This window comes from Myotis myotis, unplaced genomic scaffold, assembly GCF_014108235.1.
Source record: "Myotis myotis isolate mMyoMyo1 unplaced genomic scaffold, mMyoMyo1.p scaffold_m19_p_18, whole genome shotgun sequence".
Classification (NCBI taxonomy): domain Eukaryota; kingdom Metazoa; phylum Chordata; class Mammalia; order Chiroptera; family Vespertilionidae; genus Myotis; species Myotis myotis.
Window position 1 is genome coordinate 42,247,210 of NW_023416322.1, and position 20,671 is coordinate 42,267,880.

The following is a 20,671-nucleotide window of genomic DNA, read 5'->3' on the forward strand; positions in this document are numbered from 1 at the left end:
GTACACAGGTATCTATTAAGAGGTATAGACCTATTTTTTCGCCCTGTGCACTTCTTGGGCTGCATCCAACAAATTTTGGTACATCATGTTTTCATTTTCATTCAGTCAGAAATATGCCTTTATAACTTCTTTGATTCATGTGTTCTTAGAAATGTGTAAATTTATAAATATTTGGTAACTTCCTAGATTTCTTAATGTTTTTAATTTCTATTAAATTCCACTATAATCAGGTACTATATGAGCTTTCAAATATTTGAAACTTATTGAGAATTACTTTATGTCAACATTTATGGCCTATCATGCTCTGACCAGAGGTTAGCTTGTTGCTGTGGTCTGGCCGATCGGGACTGAGTGAGACAGGCTGGAGCCCTCCTGCGGTCCCTCCCCACTAGCCAACCTCCCGCATCCCTCCCCAGCCCCGATCGTGCACTGGTGGGGTCCCTCGGTCTCGCCTGTGCCCTCTCTCAATCCAGACTGAGAGGACTCCCCCCATCCCCGAAGAGTACACAAATTTCGTGCACCGGGCCTCTAGTACCATATAAACAGAAAAGGTTTTTTGTGTGGACAAATTCAGATTCACAACACTAGGACTATATTGGGTAAATACTTAATTGTAATTTTTACTTATTAACTAAGTGGTCAGGAATGTGTTTGTGTGCACTGAGGTACAGGCCAACCTCAGAGATAATCGCAGTAAGGCAAGAATCGTATAGGTAGCTCACAATTTCTTTTGCTGGTGTAGGGTCTTGCCTTCAATTTGTAAAAAAATGTAACATCTATGAAGTGCAATAAAATCAGGCCTGCCTGTATATTACAAGCAACCACTACCTGAAGGAAATCAATATGTGTCCAGTCTTTCACAATCCTTTTACTGCCAACACATTTAATTCCTCAAACAATTCAGGAAAGTTTTAGAAAAAAGGAACTTTGGTCTTCAGTAAAAAATGTTAAAATGTAGGGTTATAGGCAAACTAAATCAATCACCATCATCATCAGATTAAAATTTTGGTCTCAGCCATAAAACTAAGGTCTAAAAAGTAGTCTACATTTGTTTACAGACAAAAGCCAACAGTGCTGTTTCAGACATATACAATTTTTTAAATCCTAACTATAAAAGTAAATAAATTATTTTAAATTTCCAAGTAGATAACATAACAAACATCAATTCAAAGAATTAAAATATTGTTACAGCAAAGAAAAAAAGTTGAAAGCATAGAATAAATACAACTATGTAGTTGAAATTTTGGGTTTTATCTATAGTTTGGGCTTTATGAACTAGAGAATTAAAAATACTTTATGACACACAAGACACAAAAGCTAAAAACAGAAGTATAGAAAGGGTGAGAATTAGGAAACTTGTAACATGAACAAAAAATATATAAGATTTTTGTGATTTAAAAAAGCAATCAGTTACCTGCCCTCAGAAGTCAACATCTTCAGATTTCCTCACTTGACACATATATATACCCTAATAAAATGTCATCTAAAATGTCAACAGAAAGCATTTAAAAAGTCTATTCTGATAAAAACAGACTAAATTTTAGTTTTAATATCCTGCTCTATAAAATGGCAAAAATGACTGTTAAAGAGAGTTAAGACTTACCTGTAACCACCATGCTGCTCATATTAGAGTTTGGACTACTGAGAACACTACCTGAGAGTAGTTCGTCAGATCCTCTCTATAAAAACAAAAAGCAACATAAGACATCTTTACATTTAGAAATATTAATCTGAAATTTCTTCACGTATCTTTAACTCTTCAAATAGCCACTAACAAAGTGTCAGGTGCTAACACTATGGGGAACAGTCAAAACCTTTAGTCCCTAAAATAAAAACTTGACTCAAGTAAGGATCTTGCTTCCCTTCCCACAAAGCCAGAGTTTCTTTTTCTCCCTTTCATCCAAGTCCAAAGACATTAGGAAAAATGACTGGTTCCCTAATCAAAAGCTTTGGAGAACTACGCCAATTTCTTTTAAACCACCTGCTGCTACAGCAAGCTGGACTTTCCCACAAATACTCTATGAATCCTCCGACCCCACAGCACTTTATTCACCCAGAACAACTCAGGTCTTTAGAAAATGAGAACTTCATCCTGTAGAGTTGGACAGCTCATCATCATTATTAAAATTAATTATGCATATATTTCAGTAGCTAAAACACCGAAAGCAAAATCCACAGAATGAGAAATTTATTTCTGCCTATATAAGCAGAAACTGAGTCATGTCTTCAAATCGTTTAGAGCAAGCATGTCAAACTCGTGACCCACAACAAATATTTTTGCAGACCAGCCAATGTAACGGTATATGAGAAACGTTTTAATAAAAATTTTGTAACTTAACTTTTATAATACCCTGTTATACATAATTAATAATGAACTACAACGTTCACTAATGACTGATTACTAGAATCGTGTTGCATTCATTTCCCTTACACGCCTTACTCGCAGGCGCACCATTTCTCCCCAATAATACCAGCAGCGAATATTTTAGCAGCCGATGGCCACGTCATTAGTCTTGGACTGTCTTGTTTGGTGTGCCCAACAGGAAATATTTCACTTTTGGAGAACGAGAAAAATAGGATTATTTGCATGATGCTTATTAATTTGTGCAGTTATTCAGTGTCTGCTAAGTTAATGTTCAAGAAAAAAATATTAATTTTTATTAAACTGTTCTATTATTTCATGTTAACGATTACTCATTTATTTCAGCCATTTGTATTTAGCATGTCTCTATCAAAATAAACCTACATTTCTACGAAAATTGAAGCTTTTGTTTTTTTGCGGCCCACATCAACTTAAACCTTGTTTATTTGGCCTGTGTTAGCCTTTGAGTTTGACATGCTTGCTTTAGAGAAAAGGTTATAAATTCACATGTTCTCAGAAATGCACTTGTTCAAAGAAACCATGTTGATTTAGCTATTTTAAAAATGTGCATTTATAAAAAATATGTGAATAGATTAACATTAAAATAGCTAAACCAACTGTTTTGCCCATTTTAAGTAGGTATATATTCACATACATGGGTATTATTATTTCAAATCACTAAATCAACAGAAAATGATTTAAACCATGAGTACAAAGAAGTTCAATGCAACTATCAAAATGAAAAAAAAGGTATGAAGGACATATTAAAGCATTTCAGAAAATCCAAAACAATACAAATTAACCACAAACTTTATGCTAATTTGTGTCCAAACTCATAAAAAGCTGCATAATAACAAATATCAAAATGGTAAAGAAATAATCATCTCCCTAATTGCTTTACAAGCTCAGAGAAATAACAGCATAACAAAAATGAAAGCATTATCTTGAGCCTGGTTAACACCATTTACACATCATTATAATTTCTCATCAAGGTATGGAAGAGTCAACATGGCATCGTTTTATATGATGGAAATGATGAACACAAGCAGACACCTCAAGTATCATCATAACCAAGGTCATCTAGACTCCAAGTGTGGCCCCTAGACAATAATTAGACCTGGAACCGTGTCCGCAATCCATGCTCTCACGTCCACCCTGGACCTACCGAATGAAAACGGAGGTGGGACCCGGAGTTCCAGCGAGCCCTCCAAGTGCTTCTGATGCATGCTCAAATTGAACAACCTCCATGTTAAATGTTCACTAGTTTTCTTTTTTTTAGAAGTTTTAGGTTTACAATGAAATGGAAAGGAACAGGTTTCCCATAAAACCCCTAACTCCACACATGCACAGCTTCCTCTATTACAATACCCTCTACTTGAGTGGTTTATTATGAAGATGAACCTACATGAAACATCACAATTACTCAAAGTCCACAGCAAATGGGCTCCCATAAAAACCTGGGCTCTGCTTATATATCCCACCTCCAACCCCTGGCCATCACTTACCTTTTTATTGTCTCAGAAAGTCATATGGTTGGAATCACATACTATGTAGCCTTCTCAAATTGATTTCTTCCACTTAGTAATAGGCACTTAAGGCAGTGGTTCTCAACCTTCTGGCCCTTTAAATACAGTTCCTCATGTTGTGACCCAACCATAAAATTATTTTCGTTGCTACTTCATAACTGTAATGTTGCTGTTATGAATCGTAATGTAAATATCTGATATGCAGGATGGTCTTAGGCGACCCCTGTGAAAGGGTCGGTCGACCACCAAAGGGGTTGCGACCCACAGGTTGAGAACCGCTGATTCCCCGTACCTTTTTGATGGCTTGGCAGTTCATTTTGTTTTAATGCTGAAAAATATTCCATTGTCTGGATGCACCTATTTATTTGTCCATTCACTTACTGAGGGGCTTCTTGATTCCTTCAAGTTTTTGGCAATTATGAACAAAGCTGTTATAAGCAGCCATATGCAGATTTCACGTCTAAGTTTTCAACTCCTTTGGGTTAATACCAAGGAGCGTGATTGATGGACACATGGTAAAAGTTTGTTTAGTTTTGTAAGAACTGCCAGACTGTTTTGCAGTGGCGGAACCATCTTCCGTTCCCACTGGGGATGTATGTGCATTCCTGTTGCTCCCATCTCACCAGCATTTATGGTGCCAGGGATCCACAGTTTGGCTGTTCTGACAGGCTGTGTAGCGTATCACATTGTTGCTTTACAGTTTACACTCCCTGATGACATAATAAGGAATGTCTTTACATATGCTTATTTGCCGTCTGTATGTCTTCTTTGCTGAGGTGTCTGTTAAGGTCTTTGGCCCATTTCAAAAACAGGTTGTTTTCTTATTGAGTTTAAGAGTTGTTGTTTTTATATTTTGGATCTCTCCGAGTCTGGCTCATCTTCTAATTCTCTTGATACTGTCTTTCACATAACAGAACTTTTTTATTTTAATGAAACCCAACTTCTCAATGATCTCTTCATGGATTGTGTCTTTGGTGTTGTATCTAAAAGGTATCATTAATTACCACCAAGGTCATCTAGACTTTCTCCTATGTTATCTTGTAAGAGTTTTCTAATATTGTGTTTTACATTTAGGTCCAAGATACATTTTGAGTCAATTCTTATGACGGGTGTAATGTGTGTGTGTATTTGCACTGTTTTGCATGTGATGTCGTTGTTCCACCACCGTTTGCTGAAGAGACTGTCTTTGCGCTCCACTGTCAGAGATAGGCGGACGGTACTGATGGGGGCTCTATTCTGGGCTCTCCGTTCTGTCCCATTTGATCTATTGTCCAATCTTTAATCCAAACCACACTGTCTCCATTCCTGTAGCTTCAGAGTAAGCTGGGCAGCATCAGTCCTCCAACTGTGTTTTCCTTCAATACTGTGCTGGCTATGCTGGGCCTTTTGCCTCCACATAAACTTTAGAATCACTTTGTTATCCACAAAATAAATGGTTGGAATTTTTATGAAATGTATAGATCAAGCTGGGAAGAACTGACATCTCAACAATACTGAGTCTTCCTATCCATGAACATGGAATACTTATCCATTTACTTGATTCTTTGGTTTCATGCATCAGTTCTGCAGTTCTTCTATGTGTATCTTGTTAGATTTATACCTTAAAAGTATTTCAATATTTTGAGACTAATGTAAATGGTATTTTGTTTTTAATTTCAAATTGAACTTGTTCATTGTTGATATGCAGGACAGCGATTGGCCTTTGCATATTAATTTTATATCCTGCAACCTTGCAATAATTGTTTATTAGTTTGAGGAGATTTCAAATTTTCTATAGTTTCTCAAGTCATCTGTGAATGACAGTTTTATACCTTTCTTCTCAATATGCATACTAGTTACTTCTTTTTATTGCCTTATTCAGCAGTGGTCGGCAAACTGCGGCTCACGAGCCACATGTGGCTCTTTGGCCCCTTGAGTGTGGCTCTTCCACAAAATACCGACTTCCGCGCATGGGCCACGAAGTTTCAATCGCACTGTATGTGTGCGCCCGCACGTGGTATTTTGTGGAAGAGCCACACTCAAGGGGCCAAAGAGCCGCAGTTTGCTGGCCACTGCCTTATTGCATTGGCAAGGACTTCCAGGATGTTGAAAACCAGTGGTGAGAAGGCACATCCTTGCCATGTATATGATCTTAGTGACAAAACTTGAGTTTCTAAGTATGAGCTTAGCTATAACTTTTTTGATGTCCTTTATCAAGTTGAGGAAATTCCCCTCTACTCCTCGTTTACTGTGAGTTTTTATCATAAATGGGTGTTCGGCTCTGTCAAATGCTTCTTCTCCTTCTAGTGATCCAACCATGAGGTCTTTCTTTTTTACAGTCTGTTGATGTGATAGATTAATAGCTATTTTTATGACAAGTATGGCATTAGGTAGATAAAAAAAGTAAGGGCTCTGTAGTCCAGCTTCCACCTCCTCTGTGACTGGTAAACTACTGAACTATTCTCAGCCTTAGCTTTCTCATTGGTATAATAAGGATGACATCAACATCACAGTGCTTGGGATTCAATGTGATAACACAGGCATCCCTCAGAGACACTGTGGTTCTGTTCCAGACCATCGCAATAAAGTAGTGTGGCAATAAAATGAGTCACACAGATTTTTTGGTTCCTAGTGCAAATAAAAGTTATTTAGACCATACTACAGTCTACTAAGTGTGCACTAGCACTGTCTAAAAATACAATGCACATACCTTAATTTAAGAATACTGCTAAAAATTGCTAACCATCATCTGAGCCTTTAGCATAAAAACAAACACATAAATCACTGGAACAGAAGAGAGCCCAGAAATAACCAGAGGAACTGAATAGACATTTTACAAAGAAGGCACACGATGGCCAACAGGTACATGAAAGGCGCTCAACATCTCTGATCATTACAGAAATGCCAATCAAAACCATAATGAGCTATCACCTGTTAGAATGACCTATCAAAAGGGAAAAAAATAACAAGTGTTGGTGAGGATGCAAAGAGAACCCTTGTAGAAGGGAACGTAATTTGGTGTAGTCACTATGAAAAACAATGTGGTAGTTGCTCAAAAATAATTTTTAAGTACAATTATATGATCCAGTAATCCCATGTCTGGGTAGCTCTCCGAAGGAAGTGAAATGACTATGCTATCTCAAAAAAGATCCTGCGCCTCACGTTCACTGCAGCATTAATAGCCACATATGGGAACAACCTACACACGTCCTTTGACAGGTGAGTGGATGAAGAAAATGTGAGGTACAGACGCACACCACGAAATACTACTCAGCCATAAAAAGAAGTCATTCTGCTGTAACAACATACATGGGCTTTGAGGACAGTATGTTAAGCAAAGTAACAGGAAGACAAATATACTGTATGATCTCACTTATATGTAAACACTAAAAAAAAGAAGAAACAAACAAAAAGAAACCTCACAGCAACAGAGAACAGACTGGTGGTGGCCAAAGACGGAGTGTGGAGGGAAGGGCAAAATGGGTGAGGTGGTCAAAAGACGCAAGCTTGCAGCTATGAGATAAATAGATTTATTTATTTAACAAAATAAACACAAGAAAGACATTTTAATAAACTAAGATGAGTTCTAGGGATGCAGTGTACAGCATGGTGACTACAGTTAATAGCTATGTGTGGGGACAGATGTTTACAATGAACTTTTCTACTCATCATTTATGTATATACTTATGTCAAATCGTTATCAATTATATCTCATTCATTATCAATTATATATCAATTTAAAAAGAAAAACTGAACTCTAAAAGTTAAAAAACTTATTGCTAAAGATTATAGCAAGTATAACAAAACTTTAATATCCACAATATATAAAAACTCCTAGGAATCAGTAAGAAAAAAAATGACATTAAAAAGAAAATGAAGACAATATGAACAGGCATTTAACAGAGAAGTAACATGAATAGCTAAATAAGAAAATATATCATTGATACTCAGGGAATTCAAAATAAAACAAGGTACCATACACACATACAACATGCACACACCATTAAGAAGTCCAATAATGCCAATTTATCAGAGAGGATGTGTAGAAACATGAATTCTCATGCACTGCTAATGCAGTATAAATTAGCACAACCACTTAGGAAAGCAACCTGCCAATATCCAATCAACTTGAAAATAAACACAACCTATAATCAATCCGGCAATTCTACTTTTAGAAAACTCTAGTCTTGACATATACTGTACTGAAATATGCACAAGAATGCTCACAACAGCAATTTGTAACAGGAAAAAATAAGAAACAATTTTGTATTTGTCAACTAGGTAATCATATAATCAAATACCTTATGACAAGGAAAATGAATTAGAGCTACATATAAACTTAGATTAATAAACAATTATTGAAGAAGAGCAAATTACAGAAGACACAGCATGACAGCATATATGTATTGTTTAACCATGTAAAATAGAACTAGAGTGTCCCCCAAAATATATACACATTTTGAATCATTATACAGGCAATGTTTATTAAAACACACTTCATTTTCAAAATGTAATAACCAGCCGTTACATTTTTAATACTAAGTCTCCCAAGTCCGTGTGTACTTTGTAATTAGAGATCAATTTAGACTAGGCATGTGGAGTGCTCAGTAACCACATTAGTGGCTACCCCAGCAGACAACACAGCTCAAAACAACTCTGCCATGCTTTCTGTGGTGTCATAATTTAGTATTTTTACTTCTATTTTTTAAACTCCCAATCAATTGTTGCTATTACTTTCTTATACATTAATTAAATTTACCCTCAGGCTTACTGACTTCTTGGTTAGCCTCACTCCTTCTACCGCAGATCTCCATCTGGAGTCATCGGTCTTCTTTCTGAAGTACAACCTCTGGAATTTTCAGTGGGTCTGTTATCAATGTCCTCAATTGTCTTTCTTTTTTGGGGGGCGGGGGTGAGGAGAAAGGGGAGTATTTTTGAAAAGGTCATTATTTTTGCTCTTAAGGGTAATTTAGCTGACTATGTGATAACAGGGGGATAGTTATTTTCACTCAACACTTTGAAGACACTATGATTTCCACTATCTTTTGGATGCCCATCTTGCTGAAGAAGCATTTTGTCTTATTTCTTCTTAGGGAATCTAATTTTTCTCAGGCTGCGTTACAGATCTTCTCAGTGTCTTTGGTGTTTTGCTTTTTTATTGTGATGTGCCGATTTCCTTGTGCCTCCTAAATCTAAGAATTCATGTAACTCATCAATTTTGGAATATTATCAGTCTTTGGCTTTTTCAAATTTTGCTTCTCCGCAATCTTTAATGTCTCTTTCTGGAACTCTAAATATTTGTTAGAATTTATCTGCCTTTCCTCCCTATCTTTTAACCTTTCTATTTTCATCTCTTTAGTGCTCTGTACCAAATTCTGAGTAATTTCTATTTTTTAGTTCACGAATTATCTTTAGTACTATCCGACCCACTATATTTTTTAAAGGTCTGAGCTTTTACCATTTGCTTAAAATTGATTTGAGAGAGAGAGGAAGGTAGAGAGAGAGAGACATCAACTAGATGCCTCCCGTATGTGCCCAACCGGGCATCTCACCTGCCACCTTTTGGTGCATGGACAACACTCCAACTGAGCAACCTGACCAGGGCCTCACCAACTATTTTTAACCTGGACTCCAGGCTCTCCTACTGGCCATATCTGACTTGCATTAAAGTGCTCCTTCCAAATCAGACTTACAGATTAAAGAACTATAACAACAAACATCCTCATCACTTGAGCACTTAAGTGCCATTCCATGCCGAATCTTTTATGGATTATTCTATCTAATCTTCAAAGTAACTTTTGGGGTAGGTCCTACTTTGCCCATTTAAAAATCTGTAAAAACTAGAACTCGGATGTTATCTGTTCAGTGTTATAGAGGCCACACCCTAGCCCGTTCAATTTCAAATTGCCTGCTTGACAAAACCTCCACTGAAAAACATCCCCACCCACCATCAACAATTCCAATTTCTGTTAAATTTTAATATTGTATTTCTACTATATAAGTCTTAAGTAAACTTTAAGCCAAGTCTTTGTAGATATCCTTTAAGAATATTGATGAGCAGATGTTTATTGAGCAGACTATGCAGGCCACGAAAAAGGTGAAGAAAAAGTTATTACAGGAAATATTTCTGGGAATAATATCACCCACGTGTGGATGAAAAACAAAAATCAGATATCACGTCTTCTAACAGAAAAACACACCACTTACAAAATACAAAAAGAATCTGAGTCTCCAGATCCAATTACAAACTGACAGAGAGATGGAGATGATCACTTCCCAACCACTGGAATGTCTGTCATCAACGGACAGACAATAGCAGGCAGTGGGGAGAATGTGGATGCCTGGACATCTCCTACACGGCTGGTAGCAATGTAAAAGGTACGACCACTTTGGAAAATAGTTTGCAGTTTCTTAAAAACTTAGCTATGCCTCTGCCTATGTTCCGGCAGTTCCCACCACAGGCATTTCCCCGAGAGAAATGTAAGCACATGTCCCACTAAGCCTTGCACAGGAATGTTCAGAGCAGCTTTATAACAGCCCCAAACTGGAAGCATGCCAAACACTGACAGGAGTTGAAAGAATAAAACACACTGCTGTATACCCACACAATGCAATATTGCTAAGCAATATGAAGGAATCAACTACTGATACATGAGTGAGTCTGAAAATAATTATGCTGAGTGGAATAAGCCACACCAACAAAGGGTACATACTGTACAATCCCATTTATTTAAAATTCTAAAAAATGCACACAAATCATAGTGAGAGAACGCAGATCAGTGGTTGCTTGGGGAGAGAAAGACAGATGGGAGGGGTTACAAAATGATACTCTGGGGGGGTGGTGAATGTTCATTGTCTTGATTATAGTAATGGTGTCATAGGTGCATACATATGTCAAAACACATGTACTTTAAATATGTATCTTATATCAAATATCTCAATAAAGCTATTTAAGGCAAGGCAAGATGTTGGCCAGCACACATGACATGAATCCATTTGTGTAAACAAGGATGTTCTCATGTGCGGTAATATATAAACTAGAGGCCTGGTGCACGAATTCTTGCACTGGTGGGGGGGGCCTATCCCACCTGTTGGAGGGGATGCAGGAGGTTGGCAGGCCCTGCCCCTGATCAGGGGGAGGGGGAGATCGGGGGCAGGCCAGCCCTGGATAGGGCCACCCCTGGATTGGGCTGATTGGCCAGCCGCAGCACACGTCATAGTAACCAGTTGTTCTGATCGGTCTGGTCATTCCAGCGTTCCTGTCCCTTGGCTTTTATATAGATAATTGCAGGGAAAAAATGTACCAGAAATATTTTAACATAATTACTTACACCCAAGAAATAGGATTGGAAATCAGTGAGAAATATTGTGCACACTGAACATTTTTAAACCATGCACATTACTTTTATTTTGTAAAAAATTTATGGAAGTTTAATTACTTGTATAGAGGTCTGATGCTAAAGCAAAAGTTCTTAACCACTATCCTAGAAAATCATATAAAGTATAACTTTCGGTATTCAAACTTTTATATTCACAATGGGGGGAAACATTAGCAATTATTTTTATATCACTTTCTAATATTTTGCCCTCAAACTACTACAAAAACAGAAAACTGGTGTAACCAATAAATCTTATCTGGACATCCTCTTCTCTTCCCAGCCTCACTTCTCCCTGCCTCTCACTCTGGGTCTTGTCTAGTTCTCTCTCCTGTCCATGAGTATTGGACAATTCAGACTTGTATCATTTATTCTCTTACAAAATTCACTTCCAGTTTGGATGGTAGCTATAGGATCTACAACTTGCACTCCTGAGCTGTTCTCCATTTTAAAGCCTCCTCTATCCCAACTTAGGAAATATCATTGCCAAATAATATGCCTTCCCTGCAAAAAAAAAGCTCATTACTTCACCCCCAATGTACACCATCTGAACTTAACAAAAAAGCCTAAACATTAAAACATGGAAAAGAGTTCACTATAAGGCAGAAGACAGAAAATAAGCAAGAAAACGTAAGGTATCTCCAGAAGTATTCTGAGGACCACCACGCTGTTATGGACGAAACTTTAAAATTCTAAGAAATACTGTGAGCAGTCAGCCTCCCTGCACTGGGCACTCACTCACCCGAGGGGGATGTCCCTGCACCCAGCAAGTCTCTGGCTACAGTTAGCGTGTAACGAGACCAATTCTGCCCCAAACCGTATCTGAGGACCCGCTGACCTAGGCTTGGAAAAGATACCAGACAAGGACCCTGCCCTCACGGGCAGACAGGCTGGCAAACAAAAAATGACCTCAATCGTGATGTTAAAATGTGCGGGAGTTAACGGAAATGAAAGGCCTCGCCAGCAGAACCAGGGCTTAAAGAAGGAGCACTTTTCCTGGACAAAACCTGCCTGAGGAATCCCAGTCGCCACGCAGCCGGCCCTGACCTCTGACTCAAGCTGGAAGCTAATCCTGTCAACAAGTTTCTTTCCTTTTTAAGGCTCAGGGGAACCGATTTCAAATGTGGCTGATTATTGGCAAAACTATCTTCTCTGCATAAGACAGGAGAAGAGTTAAAGAAAAACCTTAGATTAATAAAATGATGATTCCGGTTAACTCACTTACTCCGGCCATTTAAAGCCCTAATTTCCCCTCCGAAAGGTGGGGTATCATTTCCTCTTCCCCAGACGCCGTGCCTGGAAGCATCTTTAATTTCGCGAACCCCCTGCGCCCCTCCTTTTAAACATCTGATTGTTGTCTATGCAGGTGCGGAACCACAGGGTCCCACGCCCAAACCCGAGCGGGTCCCCCAAAGCTCGGTGAGCGTGCCCACCCGCCGACCCCCCCCCCGGGGTCCCCCAAAGCTCGGTGAGCGTGCCCACCCGCCGACCCCCCCCCCGGGGTCCCCCAAAGCTCGGTGAGCGTGCCCACCCGCCGACCCCCCCCCGGGGTCCCCCAAAGCTCGGTGAGCGTGCCCACCCGCCGACCCCCCCCCGGGGTCCCCCAAAGCTCGGTGAGCGTGCCCACCCGCCGACCCCCCCCCCCGAGGTCCCCCAAAGCTCGGTGAGCGTGCCCACCCGCCGACCCCCCGGGGTCCCCCAAAGCTCGGACAGCGTGCCCCCCCGCCGTCCCCCCTGGGATCCCCCAAAGCTCGGACAGCGTGACCCCCGCCATGCTCACGCCCCCCGCCCGCGCCCGTCCTCCCTGCAGCCCTACCTTCACGCCGACCGTGACATCCGTGACGATCCTGTGCAGAGAGGAGAGAACAGCGTCAGGCCGGCAGGAACTTTCCAGGCCCCCCGCCCCCCGCAGCACGGGAGGGGGTCCCTCGGATCCTGGTCCACTTGTGCCCGGAAGTGACTGCACAGGCGAGACGCCCCGGGCCGGGCCCCCACCCCCGGCCGCGCCGCCTCCAACTTCAGGCCGGGCCCGGTCCTCCCGGAGGCGCGCTCCTCCCGCGCGGGGCCACCGGCCGCGGCCGCCGGGGGCGCCGGGCATGGCGGGGAGACCGAGTCCTCGCCCCGCCCCCACGCGGCCGCGGGCGCCCGGCCGCCGGTTGGTCCCCGGGGCGGGGGAGGGGCGCGGGGAGGGGAGGCGGCTCGGGCTTTCGGGCCGGTTTTGTTCTCCCGCAAACGGGTCGCTCAGGGCCCGGCGCCCGCCCCGCGTGTCCCGGGCCCGCTAACGGCCGCCCGCCCGCTCCCACCGGCCCGGCGACAACAAAGGCGGTGACACGGCCGCCCCTCCCCCGCCCCGCAGCTCCCGCCCCCCGGTCCCCGTTCCCCGCACCGGGGCGGGCGGAGCAGGCGGCCAGACCGCGGGGACATGGACTCGGGCCTCCCCGGACCCCGGCCTCGCCGGCCCCGCGCGGTCCCCGGCCGGGTCCCGGCGGCGGCGGCTCCTGGGACAGGGCCGCCCAGGCCCCGCGGCGCCTCGCCGCGCCCGGCGCTGTCCCCGCCACCCCGGAGCCGCCGCCGCCGGGACCCGGTGCCGGCCCGTCGCGCCCGGTCCCCCAAGCGGCCCGGCGACGGGGGGTGTGTGCGAGGGGGCGGCGGGGACGGCGGCCGGCCCGCGAGGGGCAGCCGGGTGGCTCTGACGGGACCCGCCGGGCCGCCGGGCGACCACCCCCGGCCCCCGGCCCGGTTCGGCCCGTCACCTACCCGTCCATTGCCGAACCGGACAAAGCCTCGCTCCCGGGGACCGAGCCGCGCACCAGCAGACACACACGAGCGGCGACAAAATGGCGGCCGGCGCGCGACGGAAATGGCCGAGGCGGCGGGGCGCGCGGGGCCGAGCGGCGGAAAAAGCCGAAGCCTGCGCGGGGGGCGGGGCCTCTGGGGCGCGGGGGGCGGGGCCTCTGGGGCGCGGGGGCGGGCCTCTGGGGCACGGGGGCGGGGCTGCGGCACCTGCGGGCGGGGCCGCGACTCTGGGACCGGAGCTCTGATCCGTGCGCCTCACCCTCCGCCCCTCGGTGCCTGGTCCCCAGGCGCCGCCCTTCCTGCCAGCCCGCGGAACCGACCTGGGAGCCGGGCCCCTCGCCCGCTGCACTCGCAGACCCTCCCGCCCCCTGCACAGCACCTGGGACCCCCGCCCAGGAGGAGCCAGTGGAGCTCATCACACCCACGGGCCGCTCCCTCGGGACACCTGTTGTCCACGCCCCGGGGGCACCTGGTTCCCGCCCCGCGGGTGGAGGGTTAGGGGCACCTGGAGGACATGGTCCCGGCAGCCTGGGTGGGAGAGAGAGAGGTGGGCCTTGGGTGCCGAGCGGGAAGGACCCAGCCTGGGGCGGGCTGCTCCCTGAGTCCTGAGCGCTTACACAGAAGGACCAGGACGGGGCCACACCCGCTCAACCCCCTCCTCTCTCTCTCTCTGCCTCGGTCTCCACCGTAATGTTGACGGCATAGTGGACATTTTCCTGGGACGTATTTTTATCAGCGACGCAAACAAGTTTGAAAAGGCGGCCACTTTGGGGAACTTGCTCAGTGGGGACTGCTCGGCCAGGACTTTTCCTCCCACCCACCTTCACCCCCAGCCTCGCCGCTGGCCCAAATGCACGTCTCGTCCTGAGAAGTGAGAAAGGTTCCCTCTCTCTCCCCAGTGCCTCCCCATATACCCGCTTCACACACACCTCCTAACCCTCTACCAGTTGGAATTTCACTGTACTAAGTGGTAGTTTCTGTATCATCCATTGAGTTATATTATTTTGTGTTGGATAGACCTTAAAGAGCTTCTTGTCCACATATTTTGTTATCAGCCTCTTCAAAGCCCTTAAAAACTCAAAATTCTTGATTTGCCTTGGGATTGGCAAACCTAAAAAAAAAAAAAAGAAATCCATTTCCTACAATGCCTTCCCTAAGCATTGACTTATGATACATAAAGGACCCATGTTGGGCCATGAATAACCACGCTTCACATATTTGTGGTTTTGAACATGTTATTTTCACCCAACAATTAAATATGGAAGCTCCCAACGGGCAGGCACTGGAGCATAATTCTCCGCGTTCCCCACACAGACGCGATCAATATTGACTGATTGGCTCTCGCTACCAGTATATCTGGGCAAAGACGAACTGCTCCATGAGAGGAAACCTGTCCTTAGTGGCTAAAGGAATTATATAGTATTCACAAAAACACATTTTTCTTTGTTTTGTTCTTTTCTCCTAATAAAGTACAACCCTGCAAACAATAGTCAATATGCTTGCTTATTTCAACCCATCACTTTCTAGAAAAGATTTAAGGTTCTTTACAAGTCAAGACACAGAAAGCACTAGATGCAATAACGTGAAATCAGGAATAAGACAAGAGAGGAGCTAGGGCGTGGAGGCAGGGGCGCGTCTCGGGCAGCAACGGCCAGCACGAAGGCCTGTTCGCATAACGCTGGGTCCAGGTTTGAGCCGCATCCTTTAGCAGCCGTGTGACCTCAGATGTGCTCATTAACCTCGCCGGGGAAAGGTCGTCTTTACCGCAGATGAAAATGGATGAGAAGTTGGGCCTTCGCGCCAGACGTTTGGAGCCCAGGGGTGGGCGACAGTGGCGAAAGGGCTGGGCCAGCATCCTGACTCTTTTCGTTAACTATCGTTACCCACCTGAAAAGGCAGCGGTCACAGAGTCGGTGCTTGGATTCTTAACAGCCAACAATATTCACATAAATAAATCTAGGCAGAGATTTTCAGAAAGGTTGAACATGTCACTAAAGTAATTAGATTGGCTGGTGCCTGGTGGCATAAATCTGAGAAAATGTCATAGATAAATTTCCAAATCCCCCTCCAAAGCTCAGTTTGGAGGATGTTGCTGAGTTAACCATGGGCTCGATTATGGATGTACCCATTTGCAGATGGCCAACCTTTGTCATGTATGACAAGACTGCATTAGCGTTTATGGATTCCTAACAAAATAAGGCCATAAAAAGTGAAGCGCCCGTCTGATTGCCATACACCTATCTTTTTTGAGCATAATGATTTGTTCTTTCCCTTCTGACTGGTAAATGTTTTGACCTTTTACAGAGATTTACACTTATGTGAACGATGATTAATTCTAAATTTCCGTGTGTGTGAAGCGGAAATGAGGTCTAGTATCGGTGCAGTGAAAATACGAAATAGGGTTTGTCCATCTGCTCCGTCTTTCTTCCTGGTCCCGCCTCTCAGCTGCTTAGAGCACAAAAGACTTGAACTTTTTCATGCCGCCGTCTCTTCTTATGAGAGCAGGATTGATTAGGTGATTTTAATAATAGGATAGATTAGGTGACTTTTTGAGATGTGTTTTTGAATAGGCAATTTAAATTTAAAACAGGGCAAGCAAATCCAAAGGTGTGAAAGCTTATACAAAGGGCAACGAGAGGCAAAAGTAGATGTAGTGGTCGCCGGGAGCTGGCAGGGAGAATGGGGAATAACTGTAAATGGACACGAAGTTTCTAGCATGATGGAAATGTTCTACCAGTAAAGCTAGATGGTGATGATAGCTGTACAGTCTACCACAATCACGGAATTACACACTTCCTACTGGTGAGATTCACGGTGTGTAAATGACATATCAGTAAGGCTGTTCCAAAAAGAAGACATGTTTGCCTTCTCCTCCCGCGACAGTCCTTTCGTTTTATGGGGTATCCCTTCTAGAATGTTCTAGGCAGAAACTGATTACATGCACAGTTCTTCTTTTTATCCCAAAGTGGCCATCTCAGTACACTCTGTTCTGCAACTTACTTCTTAACTTACAAAACACATCTTAGAGGCCTGTTCTTATCAGTGTATTCAGAAGTGCCTCGCTCTTCATATGGCTGCACAATGTTCTACCGAATAAGTAAACCACGACTCACTTAACTAGGTCTCATTGGTGGGCATTTCCGTGCCTCCAATCTTGCTATTTACAAGCAATGTTGCAACGAATATCCTGTTTCATTTTCACATGTGTCGATATACCTGCGGATAAATACTGCATATTAAATGTCTGGGTCTGCCTCTTTAATCTTGAAACATGCTATCAGATTGTCCTCAGGTTCCCGGAGTCCTTGTGGGAGATATTTGCATTCCTATGCTTTTAAAAAGAGCTGATTTCTTTAATTCATAAAGAGTTCCTACCAAAAAAATGTCAAAAGCCAACAACCAGATCAAAAGAACGGATAAAGCATGTGAATAGAATATGAACAAACATTACAGAAAAGTTCATCACTTAAAATCAGAGCAGCTCAAGGTAAACCTGTACTGTTACGCCTTTTACCTGCCAATGCCCCCTCCCCCTAAATCCCAGACAGACACAGCACCAAGCTTCCTGAAAGCTGAAAAAATGATTCTTTCCCAAACTATCAATAATGTGAAGATAGAATAAAGGCACTTCTAGGTACACTGAATGTCAAAAAGTTTGTTTCCTCATTCATTTTTTCTTTAAAATCTTCTGGAGGATATAATTCCAAAATGAGGGCATACATCAGCAAAGAGGAAGATGTGGGATCCAGGAGCCCTGAGGTAGGAGAGAAGAGAAGCAAATGAGAGGCTGGGAAAGAAGACCAAGGCCAACAGCTGTACACCCTGCAGCTCTCACCTATTCACCCCTACAGCTCTGCACCGATTCACCCTCACCTACTCACCCCTACAGCTATTCACCCCTACAGCTATTCACCTACAGCTATTCACCCCCACAGCTCTCACCTATTCACCCCTACAGCTCTGCACTGATTCACCCTCACCTACTCACCCCTACAGCTATTCACCTGCAGCTATTCACCCCTACAGCTATTCACCTACAGCTATTCACCCCCACAGCTCTCACCTATTCACCCCTACAGCTATTTACCTACAGCTATTCACCCCTACAGCTATTCACCCTACAGCTATTCACCCTACAGCTATTCAGCTATTCACCCCTACAGCTATTCACCTACAGCTATTCACCTATTCACCCCTACAGCTATTCACCTACAGCTATTCACCCCTACAGCTATTCACCTACATCTACTCACCCCTACAGCTATTCACCTACAGCTATTCACCCCTACAGCTATTCACCTACAGCTATTCACCCCTACAGCTATTCACCTATTCACCCCTACAGCTATTCACCTACAGCTATTCACCCCTACAGCTATTCACCTATTCACCCCTACAGCTATTCACCCCCACAGCTCTCACCTATTCACCCCTACAGCTATTCACCTACAGCTATTCACCCCTACAGCTATGCGACTATGCACCTATGCACTATATAGCTATACACCAATCTACCTTCACAGCTTTACATCCATCACCTATACAGCTATGCCTTTATGTACGTATACAGCTATGCCTATGTACCTATACAGCTATGCCCCTATGTACCTATACAGCTATGCCCCTATGTACCTATACAGCTATGCCCCTATGTACCTATACAGCTATGCCCCTATGTACCTATACAGCTATGCAGCTGTGCAGTGTAGTTCAGGCCCAATGCCATATGAGATCAGGGAGATCCAGGAAATATCTCCAAGAAAGAACATGGACCTGAAAGATAGCAATGTCTAAATACATTGAGCAGAGTTGTGTAGAGCTGTTGGAATGCGTAGGAAAAACAGGGAAAGTACCTGGCAAAAAATAATTTTTTTAATTAACTCTAAGATAAATAAAAGTTATAAGGAAATATAGTACACTGTGGCTCAGTTATAAAAACATATCTTCGTAATAAGAGTAGCACTGAATATTGATAAAATTAATAAATGTGAAACAATTTTGTGGGGGAAATGAAAGAGAAGTGTGTGTGTGTGCGTGTGTATATGGGTTCGTGCATGTGTGTGCGCATGTACATGTGCGCGCGCGTGTGCATGTATATGTGTGTGCATGCATGTATATGTGTGTGCGTGTGTGTGCGTGCGCATGTATATGTGTGTGCGTGTGTGTGCGTGCGCATGTATATGTGTGTGCACGCCCATGTATATGTGTGTGTGTGTGTGTGTGTGTGCATGCGCATGTGGTGGGAACATACCCTCCTGTACCCAAAGGAGGACGCCGATCGCCGATCGGTAGCGTCTGGAGGTGACGGGTGAGCGGCTGGCAGGGGCATGTTCTCCGGAAGGTGGAGGCAGAACCCGGGAGAGCCGGGGAGAAGAGGCGAAGGGCTGGTCTCTGGGCGTGGACCTTGGGGACCAGAAGAGAGCGAGACGAGAAAGCCGGCTGTGGCTTTTGTTTGTTGGTGATGGATCTCCCACGACTTACTTCCCGAGCCGTGTGCGTGTGCTCCTTCGATGGAATGAACGTTGCCTGGAAGGAAGAAAGGCTCCGATGGCCGCGAGCACAGGACCGTCCGGCACAAACTCTGCCTCCGCGTGCGCAGCAGCGGGCCCGGCGGCGTGTTCCCCGCAGAAAGCCCCGCAGAGCCGGCCCTCCTGCTCGGCCTGCCGGCAGGCTTCTGGGCGAGGGCACCACCGTCCGTGGCTCAGCAGTCTCTTAAATGATCACCTGCCAGGAGCTAAACGAGGGGAGGGAGTGAGGACAGTAAGCCGCACAGAAAAGTAAAAGATGCAAAAAATGCTAACCACGAAGGAAACAGCTTCTTTTGGCCTATATTATAAACCATGGAATATTATAAACCCATATTATAATTCATGCAGCTTTCTGCAAACAGCCGCATATACGATATCTGAGGACACATGATTTGCAAATAAAAATACGGCTTTTTAAGCTTGGTATGGCTGGAACCAAAGTAACAAACGGAAACCATCAACCGTTGCAAAACCTTTTAATATTTCCAAAAGTTTCCTAAGTAGTTTGAATGTCTCTGCTCCTTCACACCAGCATGAAAACTGAGTAAGGAGAGCTGGAAATAGTTCAGATTTGGTCACGTCTCTTCAGTAGTTTTCAGTAGGTGTCTCTGTTGGGTGTCATCACCTCATTCCATGGCCTCCTCACCCCCTACATCGATTGGTCTGTCTATCTATCTATCTATCTATCTATCTATCTATCTTTTAATTTTCTGCGCCTTCCCTTGTGATGTTCTGACATCTTTGCAATGAACCTCTCTGCCTGGGGTGAGACTGTGGCTCCTGGGCCAGCTCAGAGGGACAGCAACGGGCTCAGCCAGGAGCCTGCCTTTGAGGTGAGACTCACCGATGCGGGGCCAGGACTGCTCACCTCGGTAGCGACACCCCTATGCCTGCATCACCCCAAGGCCAGGAACCCTAACAGAGGCCACCCCATAGTTCAGAGCCCACCCAAACTATTCAAGCTGGCCCTTGTTAAACCGCTCCACCCGCCTGCCCCTCCCACAGAAACCCCATCAAGGCTGTTCCAAACCCTGCCCCCTCCTGCCTCCGTGGCCCTGCGAGCTTCTCCCCTCAGGATGTGAGGGCATCAACTTCATCCTCCCC

At 44.4% G+C, this 20,671-nt stretch overlaps 1 protein-coding gene across 9 annotated transcripts in view; it reads right to left on the reverse strand.

The window, feature by feature from the left end:
• Positions 1–14,128, reverse strand: part of PTBP2 (polypyrimidine tract binding protein 2) — a 36,208-nt gene extending 22,080 nt beyond the window's left edge. For 4 of the 9 annotated variants that reach the window (XM_036342291.1, XM_036342290.1, XM_036342289.1 and 1 more), the window contains exons 1-3: positions 14,001–14,128; positions 13,060–13,090; positions 1,604–1,679 (exon numbers count right to left, since the gene is read on the reverse strand). In XM_036342291.1, the coding sequence (XP_036198184.1) occupies positions 1,604–1,679; positions 13,060–13,090; positions 14,001–14,008 (115 nt within the window). In that variant the 5' untranslated portion in view covers positions 14,009–14,128. Of the gene's footprint in view, positions 1–1,603; positions 1,680–8,626; positions 8,762–13,059; positions 13,091–14,000 lie in introns of those variants that run through there. The other 5 variants (XM_036342288.1, XM_036342292.1, XM_036342294.1 and 2 more) reach the window with 5 other exon arrangements.
• Between the last annotated feature and the right edge of the window lie 6,543 nt (positions 14,129–20,671).